This window comes from Vigna unguiculata, chromosome 10 (assembly GCF_037176805.1).
Source record: "Vigna unguiculata cultivar grain cowpea cultivar isolate G323 ecotype 2 chromosome 10, ASM3717680v1, whole genome shotgun sequence".
Taxonomy (NCBI): Eukaryota; Viridiplantae; Streptophyta; class Magnoliopsida; order Fabales; family Fabaceae; genus Vigna; species Vigna unguiculata.
Window position 1 is genome coordinate 49088351 of NC_140801.1, and position 25376 is coordinate 49113726.

Genomic DNA, 25376 nt, shown 5'->3' on the forward strand with positions numbered 1-25376 from the left:
GCCATAAAACGCCAAATTATCTAACATTCTGACTGTTGAATCTCAGCCCTTCGTTTCTTATCATACAAACCTCTCATCTATATCTCTGCTCCTCTCTGCCATTTCTCTTCCTCTATCAATTTTCCTCCTTCTACTGGTTCAAATCTTTATCTTATGCACACTTCTGAACCCTCTTTCTCTGCATAACTCTATTTTTTTTTTCAGTTTCTACTTCAATATTTCCACCACCAATCTATTTCATACTTTGAGTTATATATAAATATCAACCCCACAATGCATTAAGCTTCTCTCTCTCTCTTTCCCTCTTATCCATTCCTACAATAAAATCACTTCTATTGCTTCGGTAATTCTTTTGCTGCTATGATATTAGTATTCATTTCACTCCTATGCAGCAAGAACTTTCTTTGCAGATGATGAATATATATATAAAAATATATTTGTTGCAGATGATTTTAGTAATCTATTGTGTGAATAGCCTAACCTGTGCTTCTGTGTCTGCTTGGTGCCAGAATTTATCTTGTTTTCGATTTCAAAGAACTGCAAAATGGCACCAAGAAACAGTCGCGGAAAGGCCAAGGGTGAGAAGAAAAAGAAGGAAGAAAAGGGTAACGAAATTCTGTATCTCAATCAAATTTCAAATTTTTTCAACACAGAAACCATCCAAAAACACAGCTTTATATTCTAAATTCAAAATGACTCTGCTTTTTAACCTTTACTGAAATGGATAAGTTGATTCTGAAGAAAAGCTCAATTCAGTTTACTTTCTTATCTTTTTATCTTCTTCTCTCTTCATGAACAAGTTTAATTTATATTATCTTCTGTTAACTGGTTTTAACTTACCATTTATTTTATCTTCTTATTTTTCCCTTTTCTTTTTTTTTATCTCTGTAATGAGCTTCCATAAAAGAAAGTTCATGCAAACAGATATAAGACATATCTGAGAGCTGGTTCATGCAGGAAAGGCTTAATTTGAGTGTTTTTCTTTCTTTCTTATGTTTTTGCAGTTCTTCCAGTTGTCATAGACATCACAGTGAAGCTTCTAGATGAAACTCATGTTCTCAAGGTTTGTTTTGTTTACTTGGAGAAGGGAATAAAGAAAAAAAAAAAGCTTAATAATTTACTAGTCTACTCTGGTTATGTTTTTGTGCATTGACTAGTTATTTTCAACAACTTGTGTTGTGTGTGTGTGTTCTCTGTTATCTTCTTTCTCCTAAGTATCTTCACTAGATTGTTCTTCTCAGTGCTGCACTTTATCTTGTAGATTAATGATATTATTGTTATTATAAGTATAAATATTATTATATTTATAAGATGTAACTATAGGTGCCAACCATTATCTCACTTTTGCATTTGAAAATTCTTATCTGTTACACCTTTTCCTTTGCACTGTGTTCTTCTGTGCTCGGCAATAATCAAAAGTCTTGTTTCTGAACATGTGCTTCACATTGATGCTTTGAATGAACCTTGAAAATGAGCTTTAAATTAATTTTTAATAATATATATTTCCATTTCTATGTTCTCTCCTAAGTAGCTTTCTGTTATTGTTTTTGTTATCCCTGTATAAATTATGCAAATACAAATTTAAAGAGCTTGTTTATTTATTTTTTAAAAATTTTGCAACAGGGAATATCAACGGACAGAATAATAGATGTTCGTCGGCTTTTATCAGTGAATACGGACACATGTTATGTCACAAATTTTTCCCTGTCCCATGAGGTAATCAAAATTAAGAATTGAGAATTAATAATTTAAATTATTTAATTTCATGTTTTCAACATTTTTTTTGTACCCATTTGGAACTACATAGTTACGTGAACTATTTAAGCAGTTTGAATCCTGAGCCAGTTTCTGGGAATAATGTCGTATGAATGTCAACATGTTTGATTTTTCTTGCACAAACGTTAGACACAGTACCAATAATAAACAGCCATCATCGTCTGTGTAACATACAAACAAAAACGGAACGGGTACGCTTGGTATAATATTAGGTGAAAGAATTCAAATTAATTACAAATCGACGAAGTTATATTAGGTGACAAATTCAATTCAGAGATCCAAAAATGAATAATATGGACCTTGTAAGATTCTGAATTGAATCACGACAATTTTTAAGGCATAAAACAAATAATGAATTATACATTATTTTTAGATAGAGGTAGTACTATGTTGTGGGGTTTATAAATCTTATCATAGATGAACTAAAATACAATCCCTATGTGAAAGTGGTTGAGAATGAATTCATCTACCTTTTGAAGTTTAATGATGTAACAATTTTTTTTTTCACGGAATTGAATGGCCTCATGAACATAATTTATGTAAAATAATAAAAAAATGTCTTTTTGAGAAATATAAAATTTTAGATAATAAAATAATTTTATGATTCAAGTAATTTACCCGTCGTTTCAATTTTAAAATTAAAGTATACTCATATGATAAATTAAATTGTAATTAAATATAAATAACATTTAATTAAAATATACTGAGATTCCATCATGAATTGTTACCCAACTAAAAATCTAAAAATGCTTAATTTTATAATAACTTCTTTAAAAATCGTATTGACAATAATTTATAAATAAACATTAAATTAAGTCGCCTATTTAGGGAAACTACGAGGAATTGTGTTATATATTACTTTTTTTTTACTTATATTTACAAAACTATTTTTTAAATACAGGTAAGAGGGCCACGTCTGAAGGACACGGTGGACGTGTCCGCACTGAAGCCCTGCCTCCTGACTTTAGTTGAAGGTATATAATTGTTAATTATTATTAACTTATTATTATTATTATTATTATCGTTTTCTTTTATTTCAAATATTAACCACGACGTCGTTGCATTCGTCTTGATCTTCATCTTCGGTTTCTAAAATTTTCACGAGTAGAGGAATACAATGAAGAACGAGCAGTGGAGCACGTGCGTAGACTCCTCGATATCGTCGCCTGCACCACGAGCTTCGGTCCGTCGCCGCCTCCGAAGAACGCGGCCGGCACAGTCACGAAGTCCGGCAAGTCTGAGATCCCGCCGGCGAAAGATGCGGCGGTGACGGTTGCGGACGTGGATGGCGAGATAAGCCACTCGTGCCCTAAGCTGGAGAACTTCTACGAGTTTTTCTCTCTTTCGCACCTCACCGCACCTATACAATGTGCTACTCTCTTAACTCATCCTCTTTCTTTCGCACTGTAATTAATTGCATTACTGTGTGTGGATGATGAAATTTGTGAACCGATCGATGCATGCAGATGTGAAGAAAGGTTCGAGGCGGCGCGTGGAGGAGATATCGGAGGCGGATTATCTGTTCTCGCTGGATGTGAGGATTTTCTTTGATTGTTGCGGTGTGGCGTGTGAGGGAACGGTATTTGATTAGCTTCTGTGTGTGGTGCAGGTGAAGGTGTGCAACGGGAAAGTGGTGCACGTCGAGGCTTGCAGAAAGGGGTTCTACAGCGTTGGGAAGCAGCGGATTCTGTGCCATAATCTGGTTGATTTGTTGAGACAGCTTAGCAGAGCTTTTGATAATGTAAGCCCACTTGTCCCATTCCCCCCGCTCTCTCCCCCTCTCTCTCTCTCTTCTCTCTCTCACTATATATATATATATATATATATATATATATATATATATATATATATATATATATATATATATATATTACCGTTTAACTAATACTCTATCCATTAAATCCGCAATTTCGCACTGTTGTGTGATTAAAAAATGTCAACAAAATAAATAAATAAATAAAATGATGTCATTTTATTTTTAAGCATTATTTTTGTGACATGTTACATTTTTAATATATTGATACAATATCCAAAGTTAAAATAATACGAAGGTAAAATTTATAGAACAGTAATAACTAAACGATAAAATGTACAATTAAATTTTTGATTCCTATATTTTAGGATTTATATTTATGGGTATATTTATATTTTACTATCAAGCTATTATCATTTTCATTAATTTTGTCACTCAAGTTTTGAGGTTCATTTTATCATTATAGTTTATTAATCCTTATTAACCCACAGTAAATATTTAACTATGTGCTATCATATCATAAAAAAAATAAAATGAAATGATGTTTTTTTTTTTTTGTAAAAAAATAAATAACAAAGTTATATTTTTATTAAACTTCTTTTACAAACATATAAGCGTGCTGTAATTAGTTTAACATACCAGTAAAATGCATGGAAATTAACAATTATGATGTTAAAATTTGCTAAAAGGAAACTTAAGTGGTAAAATTCTAAAAATTATAGTAATTGGGCCAAATTATTTTGTGCTTAATCTTGAAGAAAAAAAATAGAGTTTAAGAAGTATATTTAAGTACACATTTTAGTTATTTTAGTCTGGACAACATGTGGTTTATTATTAAGTTTTTTATCGATTAGTGTTTTTTTGTATAGTTTTAAATTTTTATTTTATTTTTCTACGTAAAATTATTAAAATTTTCATTTTCTATCTAAATATTTTATTGTTTATAAAAATGATATGAAATAATTTTAAAAGTAAAAATTTAATGAAATTTGAAAGATTTTATAGAATATGAAATTCAGATTGAGGTAGATAAAAGGTGAGAATTTTGTTTTTGGTGAAGTTAATATTTTGAGCAATTGTTTTAAAAATAATTTAGTTTGTTGAAATTGAGTAGAAAATAGATAGAGTAAATGATCAATTTGGTCTTTAAAATTGTATCTAGCAGTCATGTTAGCTCTTGAAACTAGGAATTTTTTTTTTTTTTTTTGCGTTTCATATAAGTCCATATCTAGCAATCATGAAATGTATATATATATATATATATATATATATATATATATATATATATATATATTTATACACACACACACACTCGTTTTAACACATTCTCTAATGTTAATTAAAATTACATAATCATGAGTGAAGCTCATTGAATAAGAAGTGAGGCTTACAAATTATTTGTGATTTTCAATAAATTTCAATCAATACAAGAGAATGTGTCCAAAAGAGTTCGTAGTTACCATTTCTTTAATAATAATTCTTTAATGTGCGCAGTCCTTGAACGAACCTGGCTAGGTTATTTTGCAGCTGCCATATATAATATCACCTCTAGCTTCTTAATATTATGTTTATGTATTTAAATGCTAAATGATTTCATATTGATTTATTAAATAGTTTACAATTTTGGTATGGTTTTTCTTAGCTAAATCTATTTTGTTACCCTGGTACGTTGTTATTAGTTTAAGATGAATGACAGCAACAAATTCTGTATAAATACATTGTGTTATTAGTTAAATTTATTAAAAATTACAAAATCACGAGTTAAATCAGTAAACAAAAAAAGACACCCCAACAATTTTCTGATTCGAGCCAATAATACACTGTAGTATAGTATGTTTAATGCACGTTTCTCACAGTTTAATGTATGTTTAGAAATTGATATTCAATGACGTGTGGGGAGATAGACTCATAGATGTGCAATAAGATGAAGTTTTAAGTTCTCATTTTCAACATTCCTATTGATGCTACTATATGTTTAATGTGATTTACGCTAGTCATAAGTCATAACTTGCTAAAGTTTGCAATTTTATTCTTAATTTCAGGCTTTCGATGATCTCTTGAAGGCATTTTCAGAGCGTAACAAGGTGTTGAAAACTTTTTTGTTTGTTTTCAGTTTTTAAATTACAAAAACTTGATAACTAACGAAAAGAGACATAGCTTGACTTCTGTTCGTCCATGTGATTCATTGTCATTAACATTATATTTATTTGTGCTCTCTGCCTCATTTTCGTGTCTTCAGTTTGGGAATCTCCCATATGGCTTCAGAGCCAACACGTGGCTTGTTCCTCCTGTTGCTGCACAGTCACCCTCATCTTTTCCTCCTCTTCCTGTGGAGGATGAAACATGGGGAGGGAATGGTGGTAGTCTCGCAAAAGATGGAAAGTATGATTTGATTCCTTGGGCCAAAGAGTTTTCAGTAATTGCGTCTATGCCTTGCAAGACAGCAGAAGAAAGACAAGTTCGTGATAGAAAAGCATTTCTTCTGCACAGCCTGTTTGTTGATGTTTCTATTTTCAGAGCAATAAGGGCTGTTAAACATGTTATGGAAGAGCCCAATTTTAGTTGCTCTGTTGTAGAAAATAATATTGTTTACACTGAGAGAGTAGGTGACTTGAGCATCAAGGTCTTGGAAAATGGTTCTGTTGCAAGCTCTAAGATCGATACTAAAATTGATGGAGTTGAAGCTACTGGAGTAAATCAAAAGGATCTAATAGAACGAAATCTACTGAAAGGCATCACTGCTGATGAAAATACTGCTGCCCATGTATGCTACTTTTATATAGTTAAGATTAATGCCATTTAGGGCTGCTGCTTTTCATGGAAGTGACTAATGCTTCGCATTTTTTATGTGCAGGATATTACCACTTTAGGTGTCGTTAATGTAAGATACTGTGGTTATGTGGTCGTTGTGAAAGTTGAGGGTGGAGTGAGGGAAAATGTTGACTCTCCATCTCAACAAACAATTGAATTGTTTGATCAGCCAGAGGGTGGGGCCAATGCACTCAATATTAACAGGTTGCCGAACCCTTCCACATTATACACTTTCACCAGTTTACAACTTTACATAATATTCATATCAGCTTGTCGTGTACTCTCCCATCCTCTCCCACTCTCTCTACAAATATGATTGTTCCATTTTCCCGGATAATCTACTGAAAGGCTAGATGAAATTTTCCGGTGCGATAAAGTTGCATGGTATTTATCTTTGTGTAGTGTAGCACTTTTTATTAGCTTGATCTGCAACGTGTATTTTTATTAGCCGGATAATGTTTTTGAATAAAATCTCGCCATGGTTTGGCATTGTTTCTTAGCAAGAACTTTTGCTGAAAGTTTCTTTGTTTCTTCTGATGAAGTTTTGATCTTGCATTACTTTTGGATATGTATTAATTGTTTTTTTTCTTTTCATTCTGTTAGTGTGACCCGTAATCCTAGAAGATTTTGATCATTGAAGTTTTTGCTTCTAGCTTCAAAGTTATTTTTTTAAACTTTGAATGATTTACTAGAGGTTCTTATTTACTTTATAGCTGCTGTTCAACTTCATTTGGTTGATCGAATTGTTTTTCATCAGCTGACATTGTCATTGTGCCTTGCAGTCTGAGATTACTTCTTCACAACACAACTCTACCAGAAAACAATAAACCAATGATTCAGATAAAAACGTTTGAGAGTGAAGAGACTGGTGCTTCCCATTCTTTTGTAGAGAAGCTGATTAAAGAAAGTCTTGCTAAGCTTGAGGAGGAAGAACCTGGTATGGACTATTTTGTAAGATGGGAACTTGGAGCTTGCTGGATGCAACATTTGCAAGACCAAAATAATAATACAGAAAAAGATAAGAAACCATCCTTGGAGAAGGCTAAGAATGAGATGAAGGTCGAGGGTCTTGGGAAACCCCTTAAAGCCCTAAAGAATTTTAAAAAGAAATCTGATTCAAGCAATATTACTTCTGCATCTGAATACCCAAAATTTAGTCGGGAGTCTGAAAGCCCTCCATTGCCCTCAATTGAGTCGCAACATGAAACTACAGAAGCTGAGAACGAGCTTGTTCTGAAAAGGATGTTATCTGAGGAAGCTTTTACCCGATTTAAAGAAACGGGAACTGGACTTCACTGCAAGGTAAGCGTTATGGGTATAACGAGGTATTTTTAAGTTTTATTACAAGTGACGGTGTCTGAACCAAATCATCTCTTGTCATTGACAGTCTATGCATGATTTGATTGACTTATCTCAAAAATATTACAAAGACGTTGCACTCCCAAAATTGGTAAGTATAAAATTTTATTTGGTTGCCTGTTTACAGGGCTTTTGGTTAAGACGACTCTGGTGATTTTATTTTCATCATAATTGTGGATACAGGTAGCAGATTTTGGCTCATTAGAACTCTCACCAGTTGATGGACGAACTCTAACTGATTTTATGCATACTAGGGGTCTACGAATGCGTTCTCTTGGACATGTTGTGAGTGTTCTAAACTTATTTGTGTTATTCATCTCTAAACATCTTTAGTGGGAATCCATTTTTCTCTCCTAAATGTCTTCTTTGCTTCGAATTTGTCTCCTAACCGCCCTATGAATTGTGACATTCAACTTTAGAGTTTTAACAATATGCCTATCCTAGTGTCACTTCTGAAAATATAACTTTGCAGACAATGTTTGTTGACACCAGTAATTTTTTAACACGTTAGATTGCTTTTTTTTTCTTTCTATTTCTATTGAGGTTTTTTCTTTTACTTTTCAACTCTGCCACACATCTTTTTAGAAGGTTTTGAGAGGGATTTTTGTCTTAGGTTTAGAATAATTTATGTTATGTTTTTTATATCTGATATGCGTTTTATATCTGTTTACAGGTCAAACTTTCAGAAAAGCTTTCACATGTGCAATCGCTTTGTATTCACGAAATGATAGTTCGAGCTTTTAAGCACATCCTGCGGGCAGTAATTTCTTCTGTTAACAAGGAGAAAATGGCTTCATCAATAGCTGGTGCTTTGAATTTTCTGCTCGGTGTTCCTGGAAAGAGAGATTCAGATAAATCACATGAAGTTCATCCCTTGGTGTGGAAATGGCTAGAGGTATTTTTGAAAAAGCGATTTGATTGGGATCTTCACAGGTTGAATTACAAAGATGTGAGGAAATTTGCAATTTTACGTGGCTTGTGTCACAAGGTAATGAAATCTAGAATTAATCAATACAATCCAAAGTTCCTGTTCTACCTTACTCTTGCATTTTAATTTTTGTTGTTATAAAGTCATGCATTTGTACGTTTTCTATTTCCTATTTTCTGGGAATTTACTTCACTAGATTTTATGAACTGAATTTCCTGCTTGAATATATGCATTGTTCACTTTTATGGAAGAACTTGTTTCAGTTTAACCTTCTCAGTGAAGTTGAATTATCTTCAAGTACTGTGGTAAAAAATTATACATACTTATATGCTTTGTATGTGACCTTGTCAACATAATCGCATTCATTTACTCATATGAAGTGGTTCATAGGATTTATCACTTCAACTACAAAGAATGTCAAATTAATTTTTTTTTTTTTGCGAACTGCTTATATGTTTTGTCTTTGTTTTTCTTCGTAGGAAAAGAATATATTTGCTTGTACAAGTTGTATATGACTATGCATTATTCCCAATAAATTTTCATATAGGTACATATAGATAGATACACAAGACGGATCTACTTAAGTCAGTATTGGGTTTATTATAATGATAATTTGACACAGTAGTTGCTTATTTATTTGTTTCTTATTATCACTTTGTATGTTAGGTGGGAATTGAGCTTGTTCCACGGGATTTTGATATGGATTCTCCGATTCCCTTCCACAAATCTGACATTGTCAGCTTGGTCCCTGTTCACAAGGTATAAGACATGCCAATTATAGATTTTCTAGATTATTGTTGGTTGAATAGATCCAAACTTTATGCGTAATGCTCATGCTGAGTCTTTGTAGCAAGCTGCATGCTCATCTGCAGACGGAAGGCAGCTCCTGGAGTCATCCAAAACTGCTTTAGACAAGGGAAAGCTTGAGGACGCCGTTACCTATGGCACAAAGGTATCTGCATCCAGAAACCTTTGTTTGGAAATCTTCAAACAATTAACAAGGTTTTCTACAGTCAATAAAAGGCTTTCATTTCTTAACTGTTGTGTTACATCTGCTATTATTCATTGGTGACAGGCTCTTGCTAAGCTAGTGGCAGTTTGTGGTCCCTACCATCGAATGACAGCGGGAGCATACAGCCTCCTTGCTGTAGTTTTATATCATACTGGAGACTTCAACCAGGTATTGCTCGTCTTGTTTATGTTTTGGTATCGGTAGACATTGTTCCATCAGAAACCAATGTCCATGAAAATTATAGTCATCTAAAAAAAATCGTATTTTGTTGACATTTTATCAAATAGAAATAATCCAATTAAAGTAAAGGACTAGTAAGGTCAAAGCAAAAATCTGGTGAAATCTTTAAAAAGAGCCGACTAAAAATGGTTTCATGTAAAATTTGGTCATTAATAGTGCCTTAATGGTCATTAATGTCATTGTTTGGTCCATGTAATTGACACCATCAATTGGGATAAGGCTGGTTTGTTATTGCTTTATGCAATAGGCATTTTAATTAAATATTTCAGCCACTGTTTATTTGCACCTCTCTCAAATCTCCATTTGATTTACTAAAGTTTCAGGGTTTGATTTCTATTCATCAAGTTGTTTACCTAAATCACAGGCTACAATATATCAACAAAAAGCTTTGGATATCAATGAGAGAGAGTTAGGTCTGGATCATCCTGATACCATGAAGAGCTATGGGGATCTTGCTGTTTTCTATTACAGACTACAGCACACAGAGCTGGCTCTGAAGTATGTTTTGCTCTTGTGCAATATAGTGATATTCAAATCTTCGTGATTTTAATTTGGTTTTGAATTAATATAATACAAACTCACTTTTTTAATTTGAAAACAGAATTTATCAAGAGAGAAATAAAGTTTACAAACTTGTGTTTTATGTTATGGAATCTAGGTTTTCCTTTTTAATCCTTAGCAGAAATTTATGTATTGATCGCCATAAATAGGGAAAGATAGGTTGTGAAGTTTTGAAATACTAATTAGTTAATTTTAATTTTTCTTCTCATTTAGCCTTTTGTTAATTGGATCAACATTCAGGTATGTAAAGCGTGCTTTATATCTTCTGCATCTAACATGTGGCCCATCTCATCCAAACACTGCTGCTACTTACATTAATGTGGCTATGATGGAAGAAGGTCTGGGAAATGTACATGTCGCTCTCAGATATCTTCACAAAGCTTTAAAGTGCAACCAAAGATTACTTGGCGCAGATCATATTCAGGTTATTTTATTCACATCTTATTTCTGTTTTTTCCAAATTATGAAGTTAGTGTACTTTGTATTTTTATGTAAAATGTTGTATGTAAATTCACTTCATTTTTCACATCAAGAAACTATCATCCATATGAATTAATGTGGTACAACTTTATAAATAGAGAGGTTACTTGGAAGATTATTTTAAAATTTGGTATCAAGTTAGTTGGATAAAAATTGTTGATTTGATGTAATTTTAACGGATGATATTTTCAGTATTTGTTATAATTATTGTAATGATTATGGATTCATATGAAGCTCAGAATCATATTATGAAGGTTGCTAAAATAATAAGAACCGATAGGATTGTAATATTTGTTTAGTGAAACAACTTGTCTGTGCTATAACTCTTGCATCTTTTCTTCGATGTTAATCGTCTGCAGACAGCTGCAAGTTATCATGCAATAGCAATAGCACTCTCATTGATGGAAGCATATCCATTGAGCGTGCAACATGAGCAAACAACTTTGCAAATTCTGAGGTCAAAACTTGGTCCTGATGACTTGCGAACACAGGTATACACATTTAGTATATTCTTTGTCCTGAAAATAGTCATTGACTTTGAATATAAGGCAATGATAGAACACAGTTGTAACATTGCAAAAATACTAGAACACAACTTTGTAATTATAGTTGGTAGATTAAAGTTTCACTGGGTGTTGTAGAACAGTATTTAAATAGTTTGCAACATCATTATGGTTATATGTAATGGTGCTCTGTGTTATTATTAGTCTCTTTTTCTTAAAAAAGGAATGAGGAATTATAACTGTTAGCTTAATCTCTAGTTTTGTGATAAATTTGACAGGATGCTGCAGCTTGGTTGGAGTATTTTGAGTCCAAGGCTTTTGAACAGCAAGAAGCTGCTCGAAATGGTACTCGGAAACCTGATGCATCAATAGCTAGCAAAGGCCATTTGAGGTACGGTACGGTAGAATTAATCTTAGCAATGTGGTTCTGAGGCTTCATTGGCTAATTTCTGCATCAGGAAGTACTTCGATCATGCATATTTTATTTAGTCTTTTATTGTGCAACCCTGATATGTTATCGAATTCAAAATTGTGGTTTGTAATTTGAGTATGAAAGGTATCCTCTGAGGTTTCTGTTCATGATTGTCTTTGATACAGTTGTCTCCCGGTGTTCTTATAGCTTCTAGGAACTGCTCAATATGGTTGACTTTTATAAAGAACTGTTTTCTGTACTTTGCCTACAATCTTGGTCTTCTCATATTTTAAAGCAACAATGCTGAGAAGCATAAGAAAATATAGATGACACTGTACAAACAAGGAAACTGCAACAGGAAAAAATTTAATCTGTATGTGGCAGAAGAATAGAGTCAAGAGCCTTTAGCAGACTCAACTATTTTATGTCTCTAAATGTCTATGGTTCATAGAGTGACATATTATCCTATTTTCTTGTCAATATTCGTATGCTTACTTTCAATAAGAAAAATATTGATATGTTTGTACATATTCAGGAATTCATATCATACACTATACTCATTCTTTAATGATTTCCTTTTATTTTTATTGAATTTGTCAGTGTGTCAGATTTGCTTGACTATATTAATCCTAATCATGATGCTAAAGGGAGAGATGCGGCAACAAAGAGAAGGGGCCAGATAACAAAGGTATGCTGCTTGGCTGCATTTACTGGTTTCTGATAAGTTGAACTCATTAGTTTGTAGTTGTCTGATTATTGATTACCGCTGCCACCAGTCTTCTAATATATCCCCTTTGATATAGTTACAAATGTTTGGCTAGTAAAATTTGAGGATTTATCAAATTGTTGGTTGCCTTTGTTTGACTTATACCTCTCAAGGGTATTTTATTATAGATTGACTTTTGACAAATATTCTTAAACTGTATGATCAAGTAAACAAAAAGTATTTGTCATCCGGGTCATTAGATCTCTTTCTCCATTATTCAAGCATTACCTTTGGCTCTAGTTTGTTAGAAGCAGGCAGCCATGCGAACGATCTTTAGTCATAAATCTGGTCAGCTGCACAGTTGTTTTGAAAAATAACGATGAACAAAAAGTGACCTTCATTTTTTTGGCAAAGCCAAATATGGTAGTCAAAGAATTAGGGTTTGGACAAACTTTTGCGTGAACTTTTAACGCAGAAAAGTTAGAAGAAAATAAAGGAAATTGAATTTTTCCATAAGTTAAATTTAGCTTATGCACAAGCTAATTTGTAGTTCTCTCAGAAATTATCTAACTTTTTATTTAACTTATGCATAAGCTAATTTTAACTGCTGAAGTAGTGAATTTTATTTTCTTTTCTATATATTTTTCTCTCCTATAGATATTTTTGGAGAAACTCATACAAACAGGCCTTTAATAATTTGCAAAACATATAGTAATTTCTAAGTATGGTTACAAGTCTAGCTTACTTCTATTATAAAGAAGGATGACCCCCGTTAGAACATATAACTTAGAAATTGTGACAAAGTAAGGTCCAGTTAAATCATGTTCTGACTTTAAATTATTGTGAGAACTGGCTACTTCTGCTGCCTGTTTCCATACATCCACATCTTATGTGGTATAAATAAATATACATGGACATACACACGTGGGTATATAATTAGAGTGGTGATATATAGACCACTCATTTTTTCAACACCCCAACAACACCCTGCTATTATTATTTTTTAGCTTATTTTTGTTTGTTCCTATTTTTAGTCACTTATTTCTGGGTGTCATATTATCCTTTTCCTAGTAATTAATATTTTTACATTTGGCAGGTGAGAGCGACATCCTACCTTAACCTTGGCATGTCAAGTTCTGATGAGTCTTCAAAAGAAATTCCTAAAGAGGCTTCAGATGAAGAGGTACAAATACCTGTAGCAGAAGGTAGTGCAGATTCTGAGCAGGAAAGCAACTCTGGACCTGACTCAGAACATACTATTTTAAAACAAATACCAGACGAAAAGCCACAAATTTATGATGAAATCTTGTCAGAAGCACATGCTGAAGGAGAAGATGGATGGCAACCAGTTCAACGACCAAGATCAACTGGCTTATATGGCCGGAGATTGAAGCAGAGAAGGGCAACACTTGGCAAAGTTTATAGTTATCAAAAGAATGTGGAAGTTGGAACAGAATCTCCTTTTGTACGGAATGCCAGTCCAAATAGTAGGTATTATTTCATGAAGAAGCGGACAATTTCCCATGGAGGTTATACGGATGATCATACAGGAAACATCACCCAAGGCCCTAAATTTGGAAGGAAAGTAGTTAAAGCTGTTACGTACAGGGTCAAATCCATACCCTCAACATCCAAGGCTAGTGCAAATGAGACGTTAGAAACAGGTGACAAGCTGTTTACGTCTCTTTCAGAACCTGATCCAATTGATGTTAATCCAGTTAAGAATTCTATTGTTAGTCTTGGAAAGTCTCCTTCATACAAGGAAGTGGCGTTAGCTCCACCAGGGACAATCTCCAAGTTCCAGGTCTATAATCCTCCAAGTGAGATTTCTGTTAGCAGTGAACATGATAGTGGCAAAGCTGAAGAGGAAGATATTGAAGCTAATAGGGATGCTAATCCAACCCCGGCTGAGGCAAATGATATGAATAAAGAGAAGAACAATAATTCTGTTTCAGATTCTGTTGATGATTCACAGGATGATACCGGAGTTACTACTGAGAAGAAAGAGGAAACTCAGTTAATTGTTGCTGTGCAAGATGATTGTATGAGTGCTGATGGGAAATTAGGAGATGTTGAAGCACAAGGAGCAACCGATAATAGCATATTGATTCAGGCAGTAGATGATCACGTGGACTCTACCAAAAAAGAACTCGATGCAAGTAATTCATCTGGCAGTTTGGAACCCAGTGATAGTACAAATCCCATTTCCCAAGGTGGCGAGGATTTAAGGGTCAATGTGTCATCATCAAATCAGAGTCACACTGGGGGCATCCCATATAAGAAACTGTCCGCATCTGCAGCTCCATTCAACCCATCGCCTGCCATTGCACGTGCTCCACCAATTGCCATAAATATGACTCTTCCTTCTGGTCCTAGTGCAGTTCCTGCAATTGGCCCCTGGCCAGTAAACATGAATTTTCATCCTGGACCTACTACTGTGCTGCCCGCAGTAACCCCCATGTGCTCCTCTCCTCACCATGCATATCCATCGCCTCCAACTACACCAAACATGATGCAACCACTGCCATTTATGTATCCTCCTTACACTCAACCTCAATCAGTGCCACCTAGCAACTTTCCGGTCAGTAGCAATGCCTTTCATGCGAATCATTTTACCTGGCAATGTAATTTGAACCCTGCAGTATCTAAGTTTGGTCCCGGTGCTGTTTGGCCTGGTTGTCATCCCATGGAGTTTCCTCTTCCGTTACCTATTGTGGAACCAATCCCTGATCCCATTTCAGAGTCACAAGTTCTGTGTCATGGTTCTGAAAGTCCAAGTTCAGCTTCAGTTCTTCCTGAGGACATTGATAATGTTGGTGATTCTAATCAATTGGTAAAAACTTTAACATCAGACACGAGTGAAGATGAAGCAGTGAGAGCTGGTTCAGAAAGCCTAAAAGAAAATGATGATATGAATTTACATGGGACTGAAAATTCTGGGAACAAACAAAATCAAAACATTGGTTCAAATGGCAACTCTGGCAGTACTGAAACAAACGTGGATGGCGAGAAAACCTTCAGCATTTTGATTCGGGGGAGAAGAAATCGAAAGCAGACTCTGAGAATGCCAATAAGTTTGCTTACTCGACCTAATGGCTCACAGTCATTTAAGGTTATTTATAACCGTGTAGTTAGAGGAAGTCATGCTTCCAAGTCTATCAATCTCTCGTCTAGTAAAGATTGTACTGCTACTGCTTGATGCACAGTTCTATGTGTTACTGATGAGATTTATCAGAACTATCGTGGATAAAGAAGACCCCTTAATTTCTGCGTAAGAGACGTTTGGTATTTCGACGATTTCTGGAATTCAATTACAAAATACCGTGCAGTATCAGCTTCAATTTTACATCTGCACTATCATTTGCGAGGTTTCTGGGTAAGTTCACTTTCACTTCCATATCTTTCTATCTGCTGGTGAAGCTAACTTTATATATTTGAAATTTGAAGAAACCCTAAATCCTTTTGACCTTAGAAATCATATTTGACTACCTAAATCATTCAAATTCATGAAATATTGCAGATACCTGTCTCTCTTTAGGATGGAGGCTGAAGGCATTTCTTCATCAATAAACTGTACTATCTCACTGCCAACAAATTGAGCTATTTTATTCGTTCCTTTTCCCCAGAAATCAGTTTTATATTTCCATAATGCACTGAAACCCGCTATTTTTTCTTAGATATGGAGTTGCCCGTGGAGCAGCATTCATGCTAATAATCTTGCTCAGGTTCTTCGGAGTCAGTTCCAGGGTGAGGCACCTTCAAGGTGAAAGTTTTGGTTTTCTGTAGTTAGACAATTTTGATATAATGAATTACGGGACTGGTGGATCATTCTAATTATTATTTTTTTTGTTACAACATTACCTTTGGTTTTTGATAATTAATTTTGTTCAATTGTATATTCTTTCTTGATTTCTTGATATTTTGTTAGGTAATGGTTCTTTTATGTTGATTGACATTGGTATTGAATTGCTACAACTGAAATCGTGTGATGGAACACTAATACATCTTATTGATGAAGATCATTATTTAAATACGTAAGTGAAAAAGTTTTAGCTCTATTCTTGAGCTTAGTGTGCCTGTCGATATCTTAGCTCTCAAGTTAACCACTGAATTCCTGATACCCTCGGTGTTCCAAAACTTTTACGTGGAATATGAATATATTTGTCTACAATAAGCCTTATTTTTAATATAAAAAATATGTGGTTTATTGTTTGTTTAAGTGCTTTTTATATACTGAGTAGGGCATTCCTTGTAAAGATTAAATATAATTATTTTAAATAAGGATTTCTGTGGAAACAGATTATTGAAGAGGCTTTTGAGAATTGCCAAACGTTAACGAAAACGATAGTATTAACGTAAGTATTTTTTTACGTGTGCACGTGGGTATGTAGTATGTATACCTGGATATTGCTTTACACCCCTTATACTTACGATAAAATTAGCAATTAATCATTATGGTTTGTTTCAAGTGGTCTTCAAGAATACAAGAAAATTTGGCTTTTAATTTTTTTTTTCATAATGGAATAAATAATCCCTTATTTTCACATTCAATAGTTTTATATTATTTAATAATCAAAATTTAAGATGGTTTAAATAATATTTTTTTTGAGATATTATTTTAAAGAAAAAATTATAATGGAACACAAATTCTAAAGGGAATAATACTTCCGATTTTCTATGACCGACCCGACGAAATTGGGATCCCTAATGATAACGGTTCGACAGAATTGGGATCGGAAAATAACCTTTAAATTATAAGTTGTAATAGATGAAAATATTTAAAACGGGCATTCAGAGGATACATTTAAAATCATTGTCGAATTGTAATACAGCTGGTAATGCGATGAACTCTGTACGTTCCTTTCAAGTTAAATCATTTGCCGGAACATATCTCTTGAAGAAGGTACTAACGAATGTTATCTTTTGTCATTCAACAAAGAACAAAGTATGATTCTTAAATTCCAATACATATATCTGCAGAAGAAGAAAAAGAGGCTACGAATTATAAAATCTAGCTTTAAATAGAAAGCTATTATGAATCGTCATTTACATTCTTGGCAATCTTCAAAAGAAACCCGACGAAGAATGAATAAGAAAACAGAAAGACTTCAATCTGATGAAATTGAGTGAGAATACCAAACAGGGATTGTCCAACTTGGCAAACTCGTAGCTGGTTATGTATGCATTTCCCCCAATATGTACACCAGGAAAAGCACAACCAGAAATGGCACCAAGGAACATGCCAAAAAGAATTCAAATGTATGGGATGATCTAATGGAACAATTCACAAACATTTGTGGGAGTGTAAAACCAGTAGCAATCACATTCCTCCTGCTCCATAAAAGTAGTATAACATAGTTAATATATAGAACTAAAAGTTCTGTTTTTTCAGAGCACCAATTTCACTAAACAGATTATATAAAACGAGGGAAGAAAGAAAGGAAAGAAAGGGCTTGATTACTTGGAAATGTAGCTCCTCCAACAGGGTCTATTTGGAAGTTAGGAGGAAGAGAACGAATCTCTGATCTTTTCAAATAAGCCAATACTTCAAGAATAATCGCTGCAGTAACCATAATACCAAAAAGGAATCCATAACCTATCTTCCAATCACTTCCTGCCCCAGCAGCTTGCATCCCCAACACTATGTTAATGGCCGCAAATATGAGTGCCAACCTTCCAAACCAACTGTGGTACCAATTCCAAATTTTTCGGATCTTGGAATCCTTCTTTGGTCTCAAGATTAATGCAAATATCTGATTTTAGGTTTAAAGTTAGTTCAAATAGTACTTCTCAGAGTTATATAATAAAAGATTAGATATGGGACAGTGACAGACCTGAAGAATACTTAGTACCAGGACAAAGATGCCTATGCCTCTGTGAGCTTGTATATGAGCATGCATTTTGGAATAGAGTTGTAATCCAAGAATGACTGTACTAAGCCCAAATGTGAATCCCACAAACTGAATTATTGCATGGAGATAGAGCCATAAGGGATCCTTGTGCCTGAAATATCTAGCAATAATTGCCCCTACAGGCAGGATCAGACCCCACCCTATTATGCCCAAAATTCCATGCTTCGTCCTCTTCTGATTCAATTCATGGGGTACAGGACTCGTAGAACCTGTCAAAGTATAGTTTATCAGATCAAGTTTCTGCACTCAAAAGGTTATATACATCACAGAATGCCATGCTTCATCATGTAGTTATTATATATCAAAAAGATGTTAAGAATGCCATGCTTCATCATGTAGTTATTATATATCAAAAAGATGTTAAGAAGTGGACTTTAAGTCTATTTCAATCCTGTAAAACCGATTTTTAAGGTGAAATTTGTATAATTTTAAATTGGCCTTATCTATGAAACTTCTAATAAAAGACACTAGTTTAGATCCTTCAGATAAAATAATTTTCCACTTCAATTGCTGAATGTGGTAATTTTGAGTAGTATTGAAATGAAATTTATGTAGAAGGATCTGAGAAGAATTCTATTTGGAATTGGAAGGAAACAAGTATCACTATGTGCAGCAAATTATAAATGACACATCTACTTAAACTACTGTTAACAGTCATGGATAAATGAGTTCAGACCTGCAGAGAAATCAAACACAATTGCTGTTTTGTCTTCATGGGTGGAGAGGTGGTGGTTCTGAGGATATTTGCTACCAAAGGCCAACAAAATTGGCTGTTTCTGAAATGGGGTTGTGGTCTGCAACTGAAATGCCAAATGAATTTCAGCGCCATTAGTGGCCACAGCTGCAGGGACATTATTGAGGGGAAGTTCCCCTTTGTCTATTATCACTTCTGATTGCCTCCTTCCTCGTAGGTAAAATTGCTTTATTTTTCCATGACCATGTTTACTAATCCATCCCACCATTGCACTGGAACCAACCATCATGCCATCTTTGGAAAATCCAATTCCTACCCACCCTATAGTGTAGGGAGCAGATACTATCATAGTTGTGGTATCACCATTCTGGATGTACTGAAATAAAACATCATTACTAAACTTATTAGATTAAAAAGGAACAACAATCTAGTTGAGATAAAATGATTGATATACTTTAAGGTATCAGTTTAACTGAGATATCAGTATTCTAGTATCAGCCTAGCTAAGATATATTGAAGTATCAACCTAACTGAGAGATATCAGTATTCATAGTCATGTCTAACATGAACTTATTTTGAAAAGGGAACAACAACCTAGTCATCCACAAACTAACACGACAAAATTTTGAGCTAGATTCTAGATTTGGCTTGGTTATCCTAGAAACAACAGTTCATAATGTACAAAAGTTCTGTGCTTGCATAACAGATGAGGCCAATCTGAACTAAAACAGAGAGAATTGGTTTCAACAACTGAAGAGAAAAAAAAGAACACGTAAATGGGTAGAATACTAGAAAGGGTAGAACTATAACCCACAAGGCAACAACAAAATTGAACTTACCCTCAATTCAAAGGTATGCCATACTGGAGTGCATATCATGTGGGAGATATTCTGGTACGGTGGAGGGAGGAAAGTTTGATAATTTGTGTTCTTGCAGGTGTTTTCTGTTGCAGCACCACCATTTCCAGTGTCATCAGCCAATGCTGTGATTTTGAAATTCCAGACAAGATTCAGAAGACATAGCCTGACAAAAGATGGCCATATCCGAGTCCAAGATCCACTCTTTGCCATTCATAGACTTGGTTAAGTGAGATCCAAGGGTTGGAGCAATAATGGCTGCAAAATTCAGCAGAAGGAGAGAAATGTGAAGAGAAAGGCTAAGAAAGGAAGGTGAAAGTGAAAGTGAAACGAGAGAGATGTTAGTACCTTGCATTTGAAGATTAATGCTTGGTGGTTGTTGTGGGGTTTAGTGGTTGGTTCTGATAGCTAATCATCACTCCCTTATATTCTTCACTACTCAAAATCACCATAATTTCTCTCTGTCAAAACTTTTTCTGTTAATACCTCACTTCCATATTTATTCATTCTCCAATGTTATGAGTTCAGCTGTTAATACTTTAAACCACAATAATTGAACAAAAAACTCCAACAATTTCCCTTCTAAACAAATGCTATCTGCTTCTTTATACCCAACTAATAGTCTAGCCACTTGAACAAAAAACAAAATATGACAGTTAAAAAAAAAAAACATGTTATTTACAAGAGAAATACCTCATTTTTTTTAATATTTTCTGGATTATTGGTTTAAATTTACTAAAGTTTAAATCTTTACGAGTGTCTTACTTTAATTAAATAATTTTCCCTTGATTTTCAGAGAATTTTATTTAATTATAAGGTACCTGACAAAAAGATTATATTAAAAAAATGTATTATGGTTTACCACTGCTAAGTCAATGATTATGTTTCTGATTTTCCTTTACTAAATAAATTTTGTAGCATATAATGTCTCTATTTGTGTGCAGACAAAACGAGTGGTCAATAATGGTACGCGTGTCAATATTCTTCAATTATCTTTTGTCGTTTCGGTTTTTTGTAAACCACGAATTGTGATATGTGTGTGAGAGGACCCCAAAATTAAATAAGTGAAATTCATGTGCTGCTGGTAATTCATTTCGTCCCTTTTAGTTTAAATAAGTTGTTACAATATTTATTTGAATAAAACAAAATGAATTATTTGTCTGTTATTAGTTAAAATAATATACAAACTTAGCTGTCTAACTTCTTGTTAGAACTCATCATGCTAGTCGTTAAAATTTATTAACTAATCCAACATGTCTGTTAAGATTTCTTAATTTCTTTGCTACTTTTAATAAAAAGAGCACAAAAATAGAAAATGTCAAATGCTTCTCATGACAATAAAGAATCAATGGACAACAAGAGAGCCTTAGTTAAACAAATGCTTCTCTCTCCTTTACTCTATTTTCTCACTTTTTCCTTTTATTAGTATTTGCACTTATTCATATTTGTTAAAATATATAAAAAAAAACTCATTTCTAATTTTTAACAAGGTTTTGTTGTTTTTGTTAAGGTTTTATTACTTATGTAGGAGACATGTGACTCGTTAATTAAAATGACAAAAAAAAATAAAGGATAAAGTAGTAATTGAGTTAATTACGAGCAAATTTTTTTATAATAACTGATATTTGATGAACCTAATTAAATAATATATTTTTTTTATCTTAAATTTATGAAATAAGAGAAGATAAAATAGTGTGTCAAATGAGATCCATTCCCTTTAATATAGGTTTTATGAAGAATAAAGAATTTGAGGTATCATATATTTCTTAAAAATAAGTTTTAAGTCTAACTTAAAATCACAAAACCGGTATATAAGGTGAGATTTGCACCTCACTTATATACTATTAAATTTCTTTATCTCTAGTTGATGTAGAACTTGTTACAGAAATCACAATTTTTTTCTTAAAAAAGTATCTCGAAAGATAGACGGAAAAATAAAATTTAAATTATATTTGATCTTGAGTCTTAAATTTCTTATTTATCTTATTTAAGACTAAGTGTTTGGAGTTGTTTTTTAACAATTAAAGATAAATTTAAAATTACAGATAGATATCATAGGCATAGGAAACAAATGTTGAGAAATTACTATTGATATAGAATTTAGGCACACAATAATTTGCAATTCTATACTTTGCTGCTATATATATGGTTCCTGAATAATGGTGTATGCTATTATTTGGTAGCAGCAGCATGTGAAACAGTGATGTTATTCAACTCCAGAAGCAATCAAGCTGAGGTACTCTATAAATATGTTCTTCACCACTCTCCTCATCAAACTTTGCAATCCATGAACTTTTTCTTCTTTTCTTCACATAATCTTCTCTAACCCCACTTCTCTTATCACTTCCATCATTCATGCAAATCCTTGAAACTTCCATGCCATCTTTTCCTCTTATATGCCATCTTAACCCTTTTTTATCACAAACCACATGCTTTGCCACTACTATCACTGATCTTTTCATACTAACATCTACCAATTTGAGCAACCTTGTGTAGTTCTCATCCCTGCAATCAACTACAAAGAAATCAATGTTGTCATAGAGAGATAGAAGCTTTGAGGGGTCTTCTGTTCTAAATTCTACTTGTTGTTCAAGACCTGAGTTGATGATAACTTGTTTTGATTCATGAAGCAGTGACTTAGGGATAATACACACCAATCTTCCACCACTTTGTCTTGCAGCAACTGCCAGAGCTATGGTATATAGCGACACACAACAACTCACTTCCACTATCACTTTCGCTTTCATTCCTGCTGCTAATGCTGATATAAGTTCATTGTTTCCAGGATTTTTTTCAACTCTCCAATTCCCATCTTTTCTTTTTTGATTCTCGCACTGTCAAATTATCACACATAATACTCCTCAAAATCTTTTAATACATTCTGCTAAAGTTATTTTATAAAATTTTAACTTTTACAAAACTATCTTGTAATATAATATTTAAATTTTTTTTATATAATATAAATTGCTGCGAATCTCAATATGTAACCTTTGTATCATTTCAAGAACTAAAATCTTTTTAAAATTGCTGTGAATAATCCAAGTTAAATTAACATCCTTTGTTTGTTAGACAGTGATGACAAAGGATGTTAATTCATAAATTTAATGTCTTAAAAATTTAGATTAAAATTGATATAAATTTTTATTTTCCTGGATCATACTATACACATAAAGAACCCCCTGAAAATAAACCATAAAAAAATACTTATGCTTCAAAATTAGAGATTTTACTGATCAAACCAACGAACAAAAGTTAAGACAAATCCGTTACCCAAAATAAAGGATTATTCTATGTTTTTTTGTTATTATATATATTTGCTACTCCTGAGTGAAATTTCTTCTCAAGATTGATCTACATCCATCTGAGAACAATATAATTTATATGAACATTAACAAATAGAAGCAAGTAATTCATAATCCCTTATAGATATTTAATTCAAACAATGGAAAATGAACAATGAAACAGCATATTGCTACAGAACTTAAAAAAAATGTTATATATAATATTTTAGATCATTATGTCTCAACTAATCTTTACACAATATATGTAAAACTAAGATTCTTATTAATGATATTCATTATTCATCTTTCGTGTGTAGATTGATCGAGAACAAATAATTCCTCAGTTGGTTGTTTTACACAATTTTTTGATAAAAAAGACAAGGAAAAGAATTGTGAAGCACATTGGATAGACCAGAAGACAAGACCACCTTGATTGAATTGATTCATAAAATAAAAAAAATAAAAAAAGAGAGATGAATATATATGTACCAGTTGAAGGGTATCAAGGTATGCCATTGAAGCAGATTTTGAAGACCATTCCATCATGAAAACCAAAAAAGATAATCTACAAAAAAAAGGTATATTATTGCGCAGAAACTATTCACAAGTGAAACTTATGAATAGTTGATTAAGGTAATAAGGATATAAGAAAGTGATGCAAACGAGGTCGAGAAGCTCGGAAACTCGTTTGCTTGATGTGGTTTTGTTGTTTTGGTTTTGGTTTTGTATAATGTTAATGTTATTTTTTGTGGCTGTGGGAGTTATTTTTATATATGGAAATAGAAGAGAAAAGAAGTGGTCAAAGCGTGGAACAATACAACGTAGGGAAGGGAGTTTCAGTTGCAACTTCCATGCATTTATTTTAAAGGAGCAAAAATATTTTGACTACTAAATTTTGATACTTTCTTTTATAACATGAAATGTGATATTTTAAGTGATTTTAAAATATTAAGAATGAAAAACCACTTAGAAAATGTCACGTAAAATTATAAGAAAAAGTTGTCAAAATTTAATAATAAAAAAACATTTTCATTTTAAAATTTGTGAATCTAAACCAACATATTTTCACTCGGTGCATCACTTCCTTTATCACTTTCAATATGTCATGTAATTTTTGTACTCAGAAAATATAAATAATTAGGACAAAGAAATAAGATTATTTATTATTATTCTTATTACTATTAATATTATTATAACAACTTTAATCAAACTAATCCTTAAACATTAATGAACAAAAAAAGAACTATTAAAAGTGGATACTGATTTTTTGTTTTTTTGCTAAAATTTAGTTGTTAGTAAAGTTAACGTATATTACACCAGTACTATGTTAATCCTAAAAATAAAGATAGAAAGAAACTTGATATTAATTAATATATAACGTAATCTCTAGTACTATTAAATCAATTTTTATGTGCAAATGTACATGATTCACCTTATTACTATTATCTTACGCATTATTAATCTTAATCTGGTCTATGTTATATTCTTAATTCGGTTCCCTGCATACACAAGGGTCAAATAAAGAATGCATGAGAGATAAAAGGTAGCTGAGAATAAATCAATAACGTTTATGAAGCCCACTTTACTAATTTTTTTATGTGTAGAAAAAAATCATTATATATGTAAGAAATAAATCAGAGGTTTAACCTATTTTTTTATACATACCGAATAAATATATTTACGATAAATTAAGGATACAAAAATAATAAGAAAGTTTTAAAATAAGTCATTATGTCTTATAATTAGCAGCGTAAAAAAATACTTTTTACTCATTATTTTAAATTGTTGTTTTACTACAATCTACTTAAAAATCATCAAGGGGATGTAGCTCATATGGTAGAGCGCTCGCTTCGCATGCGAGAGGCACGGGGTTCGATTCCCCGCATCTCCACTTTTATGATATTTTACCCTTTTAATTTTTCTGCTTTATGAAACCTTCCAAAATATAAAAAAGCTTATTGGGTCTGTTACTTGAAAAAAAAAACACTTATAAGTTCTGTTACTTGATATTGGGTCTGTTACTTGAAAAAAAAAAAAAACTTATAGGTTCTGTTACTTGAAAAAAAAAACATAGATTAGTGTCAAATGGAT

The 25376-nt window shown here is 32.9% G+C and overlaps 3 protein-coding genes and 1 non-coding gene across 5 annotated transcripts; 2 read left to right on the forward strand and 2 right to left on the reverse strand.

The window, feature by feature from the left end:
- Positions 1-102: 102 nt before the first annotated feature.
- On the forward strand, positions 103-16437 carry LOC114167272 (protein REDUCED CHLOROPLAST COVERAGE 1-like). The gene is made up of 26 exons (XM_028052309.2): positions 103-343; positions 510-605; positions 1005-1063; positions 1624-1716; positions 2678-2750; positions 2885-3145; positions 3243-3310; positions 3386-3517; positions 5572-5613; positions 5769-6293; positions 6384-6544; positions 7123-7642; positions 7728-7790; positions 7883-7984; positions 8373-8687; positions 9294-9386; positions 9478-9579; positions 9703-9807; positions 10244-10377; positions 10681-10864; positions 11280-11411; positions 11702-11814; positions 12436-12523; positions 13638-15917; positions 16062-16114; positions 16219-16437. Exons 2-24 carry the CDS (start codon positions 545-547, stop codon positions 15738-15740), a joined length of 5529 nt encoding a protein of 1842 aa, XP_027908110.2. The 5' UTR covers positions 103-343; positions 510-544; the 3' UTR covers positions 15741-15917; positions 16062-16114; positions 16219-16437.
- A 1011-nt stretch (positions 16438-17448) lies between these two features.
- LOC114167280 (cytochrome b561 and DOMON domain-containing protein At3g61750-like) lies at positions 17449-20547 on the reverse strand. Of its 2 annotated transcripts, XM_028052322.2 has the most exons (6): positions 20353-20547; positions 19987-20262; positions 19130-19523; positions 18376-18662; positions 18003-18294; positions 17449-17872 (listed from the first exon to the last, which is right to left on the reverse strand). In XM_028052322.2, exons 2-6 carry the CDS (start codon positions 20215-20217, stop codon positions 17862-17864), a joined length of 1215 nt encoding a protein of 404 aa, XP_027908123.1. In that variant the 5' UTR covers positions 20218-20262; positions 20353-20547; the 3' UTR covers positions 17449-17861. The 2 variants fall into 2 exon arrangements, with proteins under 2 accessions (XP_027908123.1, XP_027908122.1); XM_028052321.2 differs by lacking the exon at positions 20353-20547 and having other exon boundaries at positions 19987-20332.
- Positions 20548-22002: 1455 nt separating this feature from the next.
- Positions 22003-24007, reverse strand: LOC114167286 (uncharacterized). The gene is made up of 2 exons (XM_028052332.2): positions 23775-24007; positions 22003-22838 (listed from the first exon to the last, which is right to left on the reverse strand). Exons 1-2 carry the CDS (start codon positions 23829-23831, stop codon positions 22215-22217), a joined length of 681 nt encoding a protein of 226 aa, XP_027908133.1. The 5' UTR covers positions 23832-24007; the 3' UTR covers positions 22003-22214.
- Positions 24008-25103: 1096 nt separating this feature from the next.
- Positions 25104-25176, forward strand: TRNAA-CGC (transfer RNA alanine (anticodon CGC)). Its single transcript has one exon. It is a non-coding gene; the product is annotated as a tRNA-Ala (tRNA).
- The last annotated feature ends 200 nt before the right edge of the window (positions 25177-25376 follow it).

Coding starts and splice junctions, on each gene's coding strand:
- LOC114167272 (XM_028052309.2), top strand. CDS start 545: ATGGCACCAAGAAACAGTCGCGGAAAGGCCAAGGGTGAGAAGAAAAAG. Junction 606..1,004: donor GAAAAAGAAGGAAGAAAAGG/GTAACGAAATTC, acceptor ATGTTTTTGCAG/TTCTTCCAGTTGTCATAGAC. Junction 11,815..12,435: donor GCTAGCAAAGGCCATTTGAG/GTACGGTACGGT, acceptor TGAATTTGTCAG/TGTGTCAGATTTGCTTGACT.
- LOC114167280 (XM_028052322.2), bottom strand. CDS start 20,217: ATGGCAAAGAGTGGATCTTGGACTCGGATATGGCCATCTTTTGTCAGG. Junction 19,524..19,986: donor GGCATACCTTTGAATTGAGG/GTAAGTTCAATT, acceptor GTTTTATTTCAG/TACATCCAGAATGGTGATAC. Junction 18,295..18,375: donor TGGTACTAAGTATTCTTCAG/GTCTGTCACTGT, acceptor ACCTAAAATCAG/ATATTTGCATTAATCTTGAG.
- LOC114167286 (XM_028052332.2), bottom strand. CDS start 23,831: ATGATGGAATGGTCTTCAAAATCTGCTTCAATGGCATACCTTGATACC. Junction 22,839..23,774: donor ACCTTGATACCCTTCAACTG/GTACATATATAT, acceptor ATAATTTGACAG/TGCGAGAATCAAAAAAGAAA.